This window comes from Culex pipiens, chromosome 2 (assembly GCF_016801865.2).
Source record: "Culex pipiens pallens isolate TS chromosome 2, TS_CPP_V2, whole genome shotgun sequence".
NCBI classification, from domain to species: Eukaryota; Metazoa; Arthropoda; class Insecta; order Diptera; family Culicidae; genus Culex; species Culex pipiens.
Window position 1 is genome coordinate 128,694,921 of NC_068938.1, and position 13,311 is coordinate 128,708,231.

A 13,311-nucleotide genomic window follows, 5' to 3' on the forward strand; every position below is an offset into this window, starting at 1 on the left:
TATCCCTTTCTTGCTTTTGCGGGTGAGTGTAGTGACAGCAATCATTTGAATGCAGTTATGTGCCTAATAATTACCGGTATGATTACCGCCTCAGTTCACACACTTGACGCACGACTTGGTTTGCTCTGCGTTGTCCCCGTCAAATTCCCGCTTTGCACGGCAGTGCAGAATCTTCCGAGAGGTGTGTTTCACCGCACTTTACGCAGCGGGGCTAGAGTTTTTGCAGTTCAGCGAGCCGTGGCCGAATTTCCGGAAACGGTGAAGTAAAATCGCAGGTTTTGAAAAGGGATAAGGAATTTTCGAAAGAAAAGAAGTTACGTTCCTTGTTTAGTTTCATGACTTTTATTTTGTTCATCAATCGATAAATATTCAGAATAATCAGTAGAATAAGGTAGTAGATTTAATCTTCGTTTCTTCTCTTTTCTCAAGTCCTGCACTATGTTTAGAGTTTGCTGTTTTACATCAATCAGGTGGAAAATGTAGATCGGGAACTATTGTTTGTGTTGATTGTAGTTTTTTTTAAATTGTTTTTATTTACGTTAAAAGGAAGGGGGCGAGGGTTTAAAACGAGCTTAATTTTACACAACTGTTGGTGTGTAAACCGTCTACACTATCGCTGGAATCTCTAACACAAAAAAAAAAGAACTGAACATGATTAAGCAATGATTGGAACTTAGAATTAAGTGTGTCTAAAGAAATACTCTGCTACATTCTACCTCTATCCCTAACTTAGGATGCTTTCCATTACACATCGTAGTATTGCCGCGTGCTTGCTTGCGTGTGTGAGTGCTGTTTAATGTCCGGTTTTATGGTCAAAAATGAACGCTGAAGTTATCGCTTACAATTAATACGGTAAGAATTTAAAAAAATAAGATCCACTCAAAAGTGGAACAACCCGCGACTTGGCTCTTCGTCGTTTCAGTACGGAGCGTACCGGTGCGTGGGCGACGGTCCCCGCAGACCCTGGCGCCGATCGTCGAACGAGTCCCGGCTAAAGTCCTCGTACACGCCGAACCGGCTGATGCTGCTGCCGTTGCGGCTGGCCGGCGGGGGCGTCCGCCGGCTGAAGATCGAATCGTAGCCGCTGCTGCTGCGGCTGCTTTCGACGCCACTGCGGCGCATCAGGGGCGGAATCGGGGGCATCGGTTCGCGCGTCCTCAGGGGGGGAAAGTCCCGGCCGCGGATGCCGTACCGCCGCTCGAACAGATCGCGCGGGTCATCGTAGCGGTCGTAGTAGTCGAAGGTGTCCTGCGGGATGGAAAGAAAGAGGGTCGATTAGCATTTTGTGGTAAATTGCTGGTTTCAAACGCGAGAGCAGTGCAGGTAAATATATTGAAGATAATTTTGAACTTTGTGCGAAAGGATTCACCCGACTGTTCAGCATAAAATACTACTAAAACAAATATTAAATGCATGTTTTTAACTTGTTAGGGGAAATGGATTCTTTCGAGATGATACAAAATCAATAGAGGCAATTTTGACGGAGAACTTCGTCTTAGGGCTAGGACCTCCAATCCCTTTCCTACCTTTTCGTTTCCCAATGCTAATGTGTTCAATTCCACAACCTTGTAGAAATATTTTCACACCACACCACAACTGATTCGGAGCGTTTAATACGGTATGTCCATGCGTACTTCCTGCCCTAATGATGCTGTGAAAGATGAGGTTAGAATTGACCAAAAAATTGAATATTTCCAGCTTGTTGAGGACAAGAAGAATGGGTTGTCGTGCGAACAGATTCCGGCAAACTTCGGTATTGGAACTCAACAAATCTAGAGAACACGGAAGAAAGGAGCGCCGTACGATCAAGGAACAGAGCTTACCGCTATTGGAAGAAGCGTTATTCGTTTGGATAGTTCAACAAAGAAGTGCAAATATCCCCAATCTTCATCTCTGCTGACATATCGACCGTCGAAGACAAGAGTTTGTTTGAAACTTTCCAAGGATCCGAGTTCCGGAAACGTTTTTGCATATGCACCGCTGTTGTTTCTGGAGAATAGGCATCGGCGGTGTTGAAGTGTATATTGCGTTCAAACGATCCTCATAAGAAGATCATCGAGATGGGATTGAGTACGGTTTAGATAGCATCCATGGAGGGAACCCACTGGCCTGGTATATTTAAATTTTAGATCTTGAATTAACATTGATTTTCCGGTATTCAATTTTCAGTCAAAGTAGGCGTCTTCGGGGGTCAAAATATCCCGTGTGTAATTTTAAGTGTAAATTTGTTGATTTTGTACAATATAATGAAGTTTTCATGATTTTCGGCAGAATATTACTATTTTTATTTGAGAATGGTCGACCCCCAAACGATTCGTGAAACTTTTTCAAAACAGATCACCCCAGTAGGCGCTGTCATTTCAACCGTTTCCAAATAAAAAAAACGGAATTGACAGAATCCGAGTCCGTTGCAAAAGTGGAACGTCTTCCCTTGATTCAGTCCTCGGATAAATTCGACGTGGACAAGAAAGCAAAAATTTCAACATGCCGTGCATGCGGCAAGTTTCTTGCATCGGCAACGAGTTCAAAAATACAATGTTTTTGATAAAACTCGATCTTGCCCCAAGATCACAGCGTCCTAGGAGTTAATGCGCAAATAATCTCGAAGTCCGAAGTTATGGTGCGAACCTTTGGTATGATTGGGATGAACCGTCGCCACACGGCGACTAACATTGTAGACGAGATTCGTGCACTTTCGGTCTCCGCATGTCTGAAGTGTATAGTTGGAGGTCGGACACATCCATACCCAACCACAGTGCAGAGAAGTGCACTTGCTATGAAACATTCGCTATGTCGAACATGGCGCCACAGATCGGGGCCGGTTTCAACCGCGGTATGTGGAGAACGCTGGAAAACCACGTCCGGAGGGTAACTGCGAGTTATCCGAACGTGTATACGAGTTCGTTGCTGGTGCCGGAGGTGCTCCCAAGTGGAGAAAGCCAATTGATTGTAAGACATTTTCAAGCGTCGACTCCACCTATGAGCTTGAGTGCTATTGCTTGCTTAACGTCGTGATAGCCTTGAAGCGAAGCAAGCTGAGCGAAATCCTCATGGGCCCGGGGAACCCTCACGAACGAAACCTACATATTAAAATGGACGTAAATAAGTAAACGAGCTACAAACTGAAGTCCGTATTAGAAGTGAGAAATGTAAATCTTCCCAGAACCGCCAAAAATTTCATATATTTTTTTCTAAAGGATGCAGCTAAAGACGAACCCTCTTCTTCGTGAATATCTAACGGATATCCAGCTTCAATGACGTGACAATGCAGATATTAATTTCGATACCCTGAAGACGCACCCAAAAATTGGCAACGCTTTAGCAACTAAAAGAATCGTCGAGTGAAACCAAGACTATGCCTCTACGCTTTTATTACAATTTAAATCATAATGGCATCATTGTATAGTAGAAAATGTTAAAAACAAGCCAAATCTTGATAAAGTGACTGTACAAAAATAATAAACTGGAAATGCAAAAGGTAATGATAGGAGATTGTAGAATGTCAGAAATAAACAATGTTGTAAAAAAGACAATCTTATGGGAAATCGGACGAGCTTTTCGGTAAAAATATTATCGAGTCTGAAAAATCAAGTCTGTCATATAGAAATTGCCAAAAACCATTAAAAAAAACTACTACTAAAAAAAGAAAAACTACTTTTTCCAACATTTTTATTTTAAAAACGTTACTTAATCCACCTTTAGGTGGTTGGTGCCTTCCTCACATTCATAAAGTCAATACATTCAGTAAAAATAGCAACATTCCCCCTCAACATGTTTAACAAATCAACTTTATTACTCATTTCAACGATAGTTCGCATGGAAGATTCAGAAAATATTTCTATCACAATGTCTGAAATCCGACCTCCTAGATGTGTATAAATAACACTTAAGTGCTAATAACTTTTGATAGGGTAGTCAGATCCTCGATGTTATAGGCTCATTTGGAAGGTTTTTCGATTATCTAACTAACTACTGCTCACATGATGGACACGGACATCATTTTCATTAAAATATCTGAGATCCGGCCCCCAAAAAGTGTATAAATAACACTTAAGTTCTAATAACATCTGATACGGTGGTCAGATCTTTGATGTTCTAGGCTCATTTGGAAGGTCTTTCGATTATCTAACTAATGGTAGGTTGCATGATGAATCCGGAAATCATTTTTATTGAAATATCTGAGATCCGGCCTCCAAAAAGTGTATAAATAACACTTAAGTGCTAATAACTTTTGATAGGGTAGTCAGATTTTCAATGTTTTGGGCTCATTGGAAAGGTCTTTTTAATACCTTTCTGAAAATGTATAACATGATAGGTTTTTTTTTGCAAAAACCACCCTTTTTACAATCTTCCGGACATACGCCAAATCGTTTTTTTAGCGTAACTTTTGAAGTACTTAACTAAACTTGCTGATTTTAAATAGAGACCTATGGGACCCTATTACGGATCGAATGAGACCAATACGGTCAAAATCCGTTCATCTAGTCCGGAGATTATCGAGTGATAATTTTTTTGTCCATCCACCTACACACATACATTTGCTCAGATCATGATTCTGAGTCAATATTTATACTTGAAGGTGGGTCTACGAGGTCAAATTAATAAGTTCATTTTTCGAGTGAGTTTATAGCCTTTCCTCAATAAGGTGAGGAAGGCAAAACCGCTGTAACTTCAGAACGATTGGACTCAGGACAATTGTCAATATGGAGACTTTTATGTAAAATTGTCTGGAGAATCGACTCTCGTGTTTGGTTTTTTAAAAATTTTGATGTTTAGAGTACTTTTGAAAAAAAAAAAAAAACAGTTTCAGTAAATGATTTTTCTATTTTCTGGTTCAGTTGCTCCATACTGCATTTTCCGCGAGTCTTTTTGTAACATCTTAGGCTATTTTCACAAAAATTTTGAACGAAAAAAAAACTTTATGATACGAGGCTACGATTTCGAGATACAGCAATATTTAAATTACGAAATACAAAATTATTTAAAACACTTACGCCTTTCTCAAATGTCATTACCGAGTGAAACTGGCTCCATATACACAAAAATGGCTTACATAAGCGTAGGATAACATGTTCACAAATTTTCTTAATTTGCAATATGGGTACCAAACGAATGAAAATCATGAGTTTTTTTTTGAAAAGGTCCAATAAACCAAATTTCCAGTTTTTCTTTGTGTGTTTTTGAAACCAAAGTCAAAGGTATTAAAAAAAACGCCAGAAATTAGGTTGACCCCTTTACTACTCTTAGGTGATTTTGAATTTTTAAATCCAAGATGTTGGCCAAAATGGCGGTTGTGAAACATTAAAAAAATGCATTTGAGCAATTCAGCACCAAAACCGGAAATTGATTTAATCTATATTTGTTGATTTGGTTCTTACTTTTTGGGGTACTTCCCTATGACCAAAGAGCCATTTTGTGTCATTGGTTCACCCATAAAAGTCATCCATGCTTTTTTTTTGCAAACAAAAATGGTAAGTAAATATTTGAAAATGTTTTCTTATCTTTTTCTGATCGATTTGGTGTTTTTGGCAAAGTTGTAGGTATCGATGGATTATTCAGACAAAATAGGTACACGGATTGTTTTGCCGATTTTTAAATTAATTCCCGTTTTTCGATTTTTTTAACAGTTTTCATGATTGTCTGCTTCAATTTTTTTCAAAATATTCAGATAGTTTCCAATAAAATTACCTAAGAGAAGATTGGACTTCTAGTTGCTAAAATACAGCGAATTAAAGAAAAACAACAAGAAAATCTCATCTAAACATTCCCACATTTTCTATAGCCAGCATCTCAGCAACTGACATGAAAAAACTGAGAAATTTTATGATTTTTCCGAAAAAAAATTGATGATTGAATATTGTTATCGTTCCGAAGATGACAATAATTTTTAACGTTATCGAATCTCTTCCATTTTATCTCCAACAACCTTGCTAGATACCGTCAACCAGGACTGTTTTCTAGAAAGCCAACTTAACAGCTACGATTCCAATTTGTCCCTTGCGAGAGTTACCCGATTACCGAAGCATGACCGAAAGAATCCATTTCCCGAAGGCGATACGAAACCGGAGACGTAACGAGAGCAAAATTTAATAAGAAAGTTAAAACGGTAAAGGAGAAAATAAAAGCAATAAAAAAATAACATAAAAAGAGGCGGTGTTACCCTAAATCCATCCATAATGCGATCGCGAAGGAACGGCGGCGGCGGCGGCGGTGGATACGGATCCCTGGCGTACATCGGTGGCCGATCGCGGAACCGACTTTCGGAAAAGAGCAAACGCGGACACTCCTTGGACCAGTGGCCGGAGCGACCGCACCGGTAGCACTGCTCCGGATCGCCCATGCCGGGCTTCGGGCGGACGCGACTCGTGGACACCTGGACCTTCATCGGTTGGCCGTCGACCATCATGCCGTTCAGCTCCCGGATCGCTTCGTTCACGTCGCCCTGGGGGTCCAGGTGGACGAAGCCGTAGTTGCGCACGATATCACACTCGACGACGGTACCGTACTTTTGAAAGAGTTCGCGAACCTGCGGAGCGCGCGTCACGTCGGTCAGGTTGCCGACAAAGATCTTGGTCGTGTTGGAGTTTGGCGCGCGACGGTTCCGGGCCGCTTCGACCTTGATGGCCTTTCCGTTCACCACGTACCCGTCGAGATTCTGGATGGCGTCCCGGCCCATGTCCTCGGTTTCCATGTGCACGAAGCCATAGTTCTTGACGACGTCGCACTCGACCACGGTTCCGTACTTTTCGAACAGCGGCCGCAAATCCGAGGGTTGCGTCTTCTCGTCCACGTTGCCGATGAACAGTTTGAACGTTGCGGAGGCCGGCATTTTCGTAGAATCTACTTCCGGTTCCCGTTCGGCGGCGACGTCGTTCGCTCGCGTTCCGTCCACTGTGACGACGATTTCCGGCCCGACAGAACCGAAACACGAGTGTTAAAAGAATCTACGGAGGGAGGGACACACAAACATACAGAGGTAATAAAAAAAGACCACCTAACCTAAACACGGAAATAAAAACTCAAAAAATCACTATTTTTCACATCTTTTCTCTTCTCCACAGAAAAAAAAATCCTTCTCGAACAAAAGGAAAATGGCGGCCGGTTCGACGACGCGACGAACTTTCTTTCCTTCCTTCCGTCCCGAATCGCGTACAGGTTCCGCGGGTTAACACGCACAAAAACGATCTCGCATGAAAAAGCGGTTCTACTTACCAAAGGGAGCCCCCGCCTACGACCGGCTGCAAATGAGGGAGAAAATTTCACCTGAAAGTTGGCACTTTTTGGCGACCAAAAGCCGCGACACGCACACGAGTTTTTCAATGGACGACGCTGCACAGAAGAATGAGGACTTTTGCTTCGGTCGTCGGCTGCGTCGTTTTTTGCCTGCCGTCGTGTCGCTGTCAGTTGATGGAAGGTGCCGGTAGGAGCTGTCATTTGATGGGGCAACCGGTGCGCCATCTGGTAGTTTTGAGTGTGCAAACTTGGTGGTTTGTTTTGATTTGGGCTTTGGAAAACGTGCAAAATCAACAGCGAGTAAATTGGGTTTAAATTCAATTTAAGTGAAGTTAAGTGAAATTTAGTTGTTGAAAAGTGTACTGCTTCTTGTTGCTGAGTGCATTTACAGCATACAAGTAAAATATTTTGGTTTAGCTTCTGAGCAGGGTAAGAAAAACAATTTCTGCTTTATACTATTCTATTCGGGGTATATTCATCAATCACTGAACCTAATCGTTGAAAACAATACCAAAGACTTTATTTGTCCAGATGAATCATCGCACGGTTAAAATGGAAATTGTTGAACAAATTTTATTTTTTCTTGTTATCATAATTTGAGCATAAATTTATAGATAAATATCCGGTGTTTTTTTTTTTTTTTGAAAAGGTCCAATAAACCAATTTTTTAGTTTTTTGCTTTTTGAGTGTTTAATACACCTGACTCAATTGTTAATTAATGACACACGATGATCTAATTTATAATCATGCAAAAAGGCGGCAGAAGCTAAAATAATAATGATAAAATGCAATCATTTTTCTGTTTTCAAACTACAAAATTTCGCGATTGACAGGAATCAAATCTGTATCAATAAGACCAAGAGGAGTCAGCGTTATCACAGGCAGTTTTCATATGATTTCAGCAATTAATCAAAGGATTGATTCCTGTACCATAAAGAGCATCATTTTCCATAACTTTTGATTTGTTCAGTTTGATATTGCGGATTTAAGAGATTTTGCAAAAATCGTGAAAATTGTAAATAGCTCTCCAACGAAGTGCACACCTAAAACTACAGCGGAAAAAAAACAATCTAAGGCACACTCTCTAGCAAGCAGTGCTGAACATGTCAAGGGCACGACGCAAAAATCGCCGACGCCGACACGAATTTTTCATCTCACGAAAAACCGTGACATAAACAAACCAGGCTCAGTCGTGAGTTTCCGATCAGCTGCCACTGCGAAGCAGTAGTCGAGAAACAAGTTTTTACACAACAAGTTTGAATTTATGCGTGGAAATGTAATTTTATACATTAATAATTATTATTTTAAGTGTTTTTACTGTCTTGGAACTTTCTATTGTTTAAAAATAGTCAAAATAGTTTTTAAAGAAGTTTTCACGAGTTTTATGCATGTATACAGTGGGTCGGTAATTTTTGACAGCCCTGCTCCCTTGTTCTAAAGTGATCGAAAGCACCAAAGCTGGTGTGCAACAGTCTGCGATCAGCAGAGAAGCGAGTCAGACGTGCGTCCCTCACAAACCAAAAAAGTGCTAAATGTGCAAAAATGCCTCACGGAAAGAAAAAGAGGCGGTCCTCACCAGCAGGATCGGCAGATTTGAAGAAGCTAAAGAATGCCGAAGCGCTACCTGCAAAGCCAGGCAGTTTGAGCAAGGACGCTCAAAATTCGTCTGGAAACCAGTTCGCTACCCTCCCTGTGGACGTGAGCGAGAAGGAAGAATTTGAACGACGGGAAAAGTTGCCACCCATTTTTGTGAAAACATCGTCATCGGACTCGGTACGAAAGTGGCTGACCGGGTTTATCAAATCTGGTGCTTTACGAGCTTCCATTCGCTTGTGTGCTGATGGACTCAAAATTCTGCTACCTACCAGAAAGGATTACAACTACGTTCGGGATTTCCTGAACAACACAAAGATTGAATACTACAGCCATGACGATCCAGGTAAACGCCCCATGAAACAGGTCCTCCGAGGCCTGTACGACATGGATGTGAGTGTGCTGAAAGAAGAGCTCAAAACTCTGAAGTTGGACGTGATCGAAGTCTTCAAGATGACGAGACACAACAAGGACATCAAGTATCGTGATCAACTGTACCTGGTTCATCTCGAGAAAGGATCGACAACGCCGTCTGAGCTGAAAGCAGTTCGGGCAATTTTCAACATCATCGTGACTTGGGCGTTATCGTCCAGTGCACCGTGACGTGACACAGTGTTCGAACTGTTTGCAGTTTGGACATGGTGGAAGGAACTGTTTCATCAAGAGTCGTTGTGCAACCTGCGGAGGTGAGCACAAAACTCAAGCTTGCGAAACAATCAACGAGAACATTGAAGCCAAATGCTTCAATTGCGGTGGCGACCATTCGACCAAGAATCGAAGCTGCCCAAAACGTGCTGAGTTTGTGAAAATTCGGCAGCAAGCGACGACGAGGCACCAACCAAATCGTCGCAAAACACCACCAACTTTCACGGACGTGGATTTTCCTGCTTTGGCGTCACCTGGAGCGGGATCTGTTCGAGTGGTTCCAAATCTGCAGCCATTGCCGTTGAATCAGCGGCAAAAAGTTGCAGAGAATACAATACCTCCTGGCTTCAGTCAGCAACCGAGGGAAAACCAACCAACATCAACGGATGAAGGCAGCAGTGACCTGTTTTCACCACAAGAACTTCTGAACATTTTCATCGAGATGACAACAACACTGCGTGGTTGCAAAACTCGTGCGGAACAAGTAAGAACGCTTGGAGGATTTATCTTAAAATACAGTTCGTAGTTTACTCGTTCTAATGATTTTGAATATTTCAATGAATTTACTTTTTTAGTTTTAAGTTAGGATTAGTTGTTAAAGTGTTTTTTTTTTCTTTTTTACCCAAATGTATTCGATTCAATGCAAAAATGTAAAACAATTTGAAGTAAATAAATGAATGTGAACAGTTAATAAGAAAACGAAAAATATAACAAAGATGAAGAGCATGTAGCCATACCACTTAGCATGTAAATGAAATGTAATTATTATAAGAAAGTTCAATAAAGACATATTTAATTTCAAAAAAAAAGCTGGTGTGCAAATATTTGGTGTGCAGTTATTACTTGCACTGGTAGAGAATTTGGTGCAAAGTTTGCAATAAAATACAAAATGTACTAAATACAGAGCGGACTCGGTTATTCGAATATTCGAATGGAACTGTATTCGAAAGCGAATCCAAATAATAGCTTATTTCCCTTAGTGCGATGACACATTGCACGACCACAATAATTCTTGAAAGTAATTTTGACAGCTTGTGCTAAGGAAATCATAGTTGATTCATCGTAAAATGCTGTCTTTTCAATTTTGAAATATTGTATTAAAATGATAACAAATTATACTTTTGCAAAAAAAACATCAGGAAAGGGTTCGTAGTACCTAATATCAAACCCCCAAAATATTTCAAACATTTTTTATCAGCCAATTTCTTTGCTTTCAGCGTGCCAAAATGCCAGTAATGTGCACCACCAACTGTGGCCGCAGGGCTTTCCTAAAGCGACCGAAAACGGGGGACACACTGTGCAAGGAGTGCTTCTTTTTGGCGTTTGAAACTGAAATTCACAACACCATTGAGCAGGGAAAGCTGTTTGAGCGTGGAAGTTTGGTAGCGATTGCGGCAAGCGGTGGGAAGGACAGTACGGTGCTGGCACATGTGATGAAAACGTTGAACGAAAGGTACGACTATGGGTTGAAGCTCGTGCTGTTGTCGATCGACGAGGGCATTTCCGGCTATCGGGACGATAGTTTGGAAACGGTGAAGAAAAATCGAGACGATTATGGAATGGAGCTGAAGATTCTCGACTACGAAGAACTGTACGGTTGGACGATGGACAGCATAGTGGCAAAGATAGGCAAATCTAACAATTGCACATTTTGTGGAGTGTTCCGACGGCAGGCGCTGGATCGGGGAGCGCACATGATGAAGGTTGCATGCGTTGCGACGGGACACAATGCGGATGATATCGCTGAAACCGTTCTGATGAACATCTTGCGCGGTGATGTGGCGCGTTTACGGCGATGTTGCGACATCAAAACTGGTGGTAACAGTCCGGACTCGATACCGAGGGTCAAGCCGTTGAAGTATTCGTACGAAAAGGAGATTGTGATGTACGCCCACTTCAAGAAGCTGGTTTACTTTTCAACTGAATGTATTTACGCTCCAAACGCGTATCGTGGCCACGCGCGTGCCTTCCTGAAGGATCTGGAAAAGGTACGGCCTTCGGCCATCATGGACATCATCCACTCGGGGGAGCAGCTCTCGTTCAAAACGGCCGTAAAGCTGCCTACGAAGGACGTCTGCAAGCAGTGTGGGTTTGTATCGTCGCAGCAGCCCTGCAAAGCGTGTGTGCTGCTGGAGGGATTGAACCGAGGTCTTCCGAAGCTCGGAATAGGTAAGAGGTCGAAGGCGAATCGAATGATTGCCGCTCAAGTGGAGGGTCAAAGCTTGCGAATGAATGCTAATTTGGTGAAGAATGACTTTTAATAAATTGTTTTGGTTGAAAACATACGAAAGATTAATCACGTTTTGATAAATCACTCGTCCATAAATCATTTCAAACCTCTCGGAATTAGCTGAGTGCACATTATTGAAGTTCTCTTTTTCTACAATCACAACATCACCCAAATAACCAAACAGCACTAAAACAAGCCAGTGTTCAGCACTACAAGCGCTTTACCAGCCTCGGATTATTGCTAACAAGTTTGAACAACTGCACTAAAAGCGCTTTTACAGTTGATTTGCGGTCGATTTTCGAGTGGGGAAGAGCCGTTTTTTTTGTGAAAGGTTGATGAGAATATAAGCCATGGTCTCAACATTTGAGTGAAAAAAGTGTTTTAAAGTGCATTTTACACCAGCCCAGTTGTTTTGCAATTATTAGTTTTTAAAATATCCAAGTATTGAAGATTTTTTTTTCGCCGAAAAAAAATATTTTGCGGTGCTGGAATTCCACAAAAATTGCAAATATTTTTGATCGATCCCAGACATGCCTAAAATGATTTTAAACGCAGGAAAATGCATTTCTAATTGTTTTCAGTTGGTTAGACTTCTACTTCCTTTAAAATTTTGATGTTTTTGAAAAAAAAAATCCTAAAATTCCTAAAATTAAGTTAATTGTTGATATAATTGTTCACAACGATATACCATACTTTTCTGAGTACAAAGGATCATGTACAACCACAAAGGGTTTAAAATGGATTTTGAAATCCATTTTGAAAAATTAACTTCGCGGCCCTTCTTGACAGATAAGGTCCTACTTGAAAGCTCTTTCCAAGGGGACCATAGTTGATCCATCGTAAAATGGTGTCTTGTTAATTTTTGAGCATGAAAGTGATCAGAAATTGCTTTTGAGGATGTTTTTTACTGTTGTACATAATCATTTACATACAAGGGGTTGGAAACTCTTAGAGCTTTAATTATTATGTCAACCAGTATATCAAAATATATGTTAGTATACTTATTATTTCCTTTAAATATCGCCAGTATACTTACCAATATACTGAGAGTATCTTAATATACTAACAGTTTATTGCTTTTCAGTTAGTACACTAACAAGTATACTGGAATATCGTTAGTATACTCAGTATTCTTAAGTAATATTAGAGTTTCCAGCCCCTTGTTTACATATGGCTTTAGGACCCTATTGCAGTCTAACATCTGTTCGTCTTTGATTCGTCAATCTTTGCGACTTTGCGCCATCTAAACTTGAGCCAGGAGATATTTTTTGACGTATCGTAATTTCTGAACAGTCCCTCAGTTGACAGTTGTTTGGAAACAAATTTTGCTTGCGTGTGTGTGCAAATTCGTTACGCATTCATTCAAGATTTCGCGGAATCCCGTAAATGCTTCGCCAACGAATACATGCATAATACTAGGACAAAAGAATTTAAAGGGCCACATGAGGATTTGAAAATACAGAATTGCCTTTTAAAATGTTGCATGGCACGTTGGTTTAAATTAGAAATCTATAGTAATAGATTTAAAACGAAATTAATGTATTTTAAATTGAAAAATAAAGGCAATGTCGATTGCATTTCAAATAATCCTAAGCTCTTTCAAATTGTTC

At 40.8% G+C, this 13,311-nt stretch overlaps 2 protein-coding genes across 2 annotated transcripts; one reads left to right on the plus strand and one right to left on the minus strand.

The window, feature by feature from the left end:
* Positions 1–319: 319 nt before the first annotated feature.
* Positions 320–7,347, minus strand: LOC120420848 (RNA-binding protein lark). Its single transcript, XM_039583965.2, has 3 exons — positions 7,213–7,347; positions 6,161–6,944; positions 320–1,248 (listed from the first exon to the last, which is right to left on the minus strand). Exons 2-3 carry the CDS (start codon positions 6,827–6,829, stop codon positions 919–921), a joined length of 999 nt encoding a protein of 332 aa, XP_039439899.1. The 5' UTR covers positions 6,830–6,944; positions 7,213–7,347; the 3' UTR covers positions 320–918.
* Positions 7,348–7,505: 158 nt separating this feature from the next.
* LOC120420847 (cytoplasmic tRNA 2-thiolation protein 1) lies at positions 7,506–11,758 on the plus strand. Its single transcript, XM_039583964.2, has 2 exons — positions 7,506–7,662; positions 10,689–11,758. The coding sequence occupies exon 2, from the start codon at positions 10,698–10,700 to the stop codon at positions 11,730–11,732; it is 1,035 nt and encodes a 344-aa protein (XP_039439898.1). The 5' UTR covers positions 7,506–7,662; positions 10,689–10,697; the 3' UTR covers positions 11,733–11,758.
* The last annotated feature ends 1,553 nt before the right edge of the window (positions 11,759–13,311 follow it).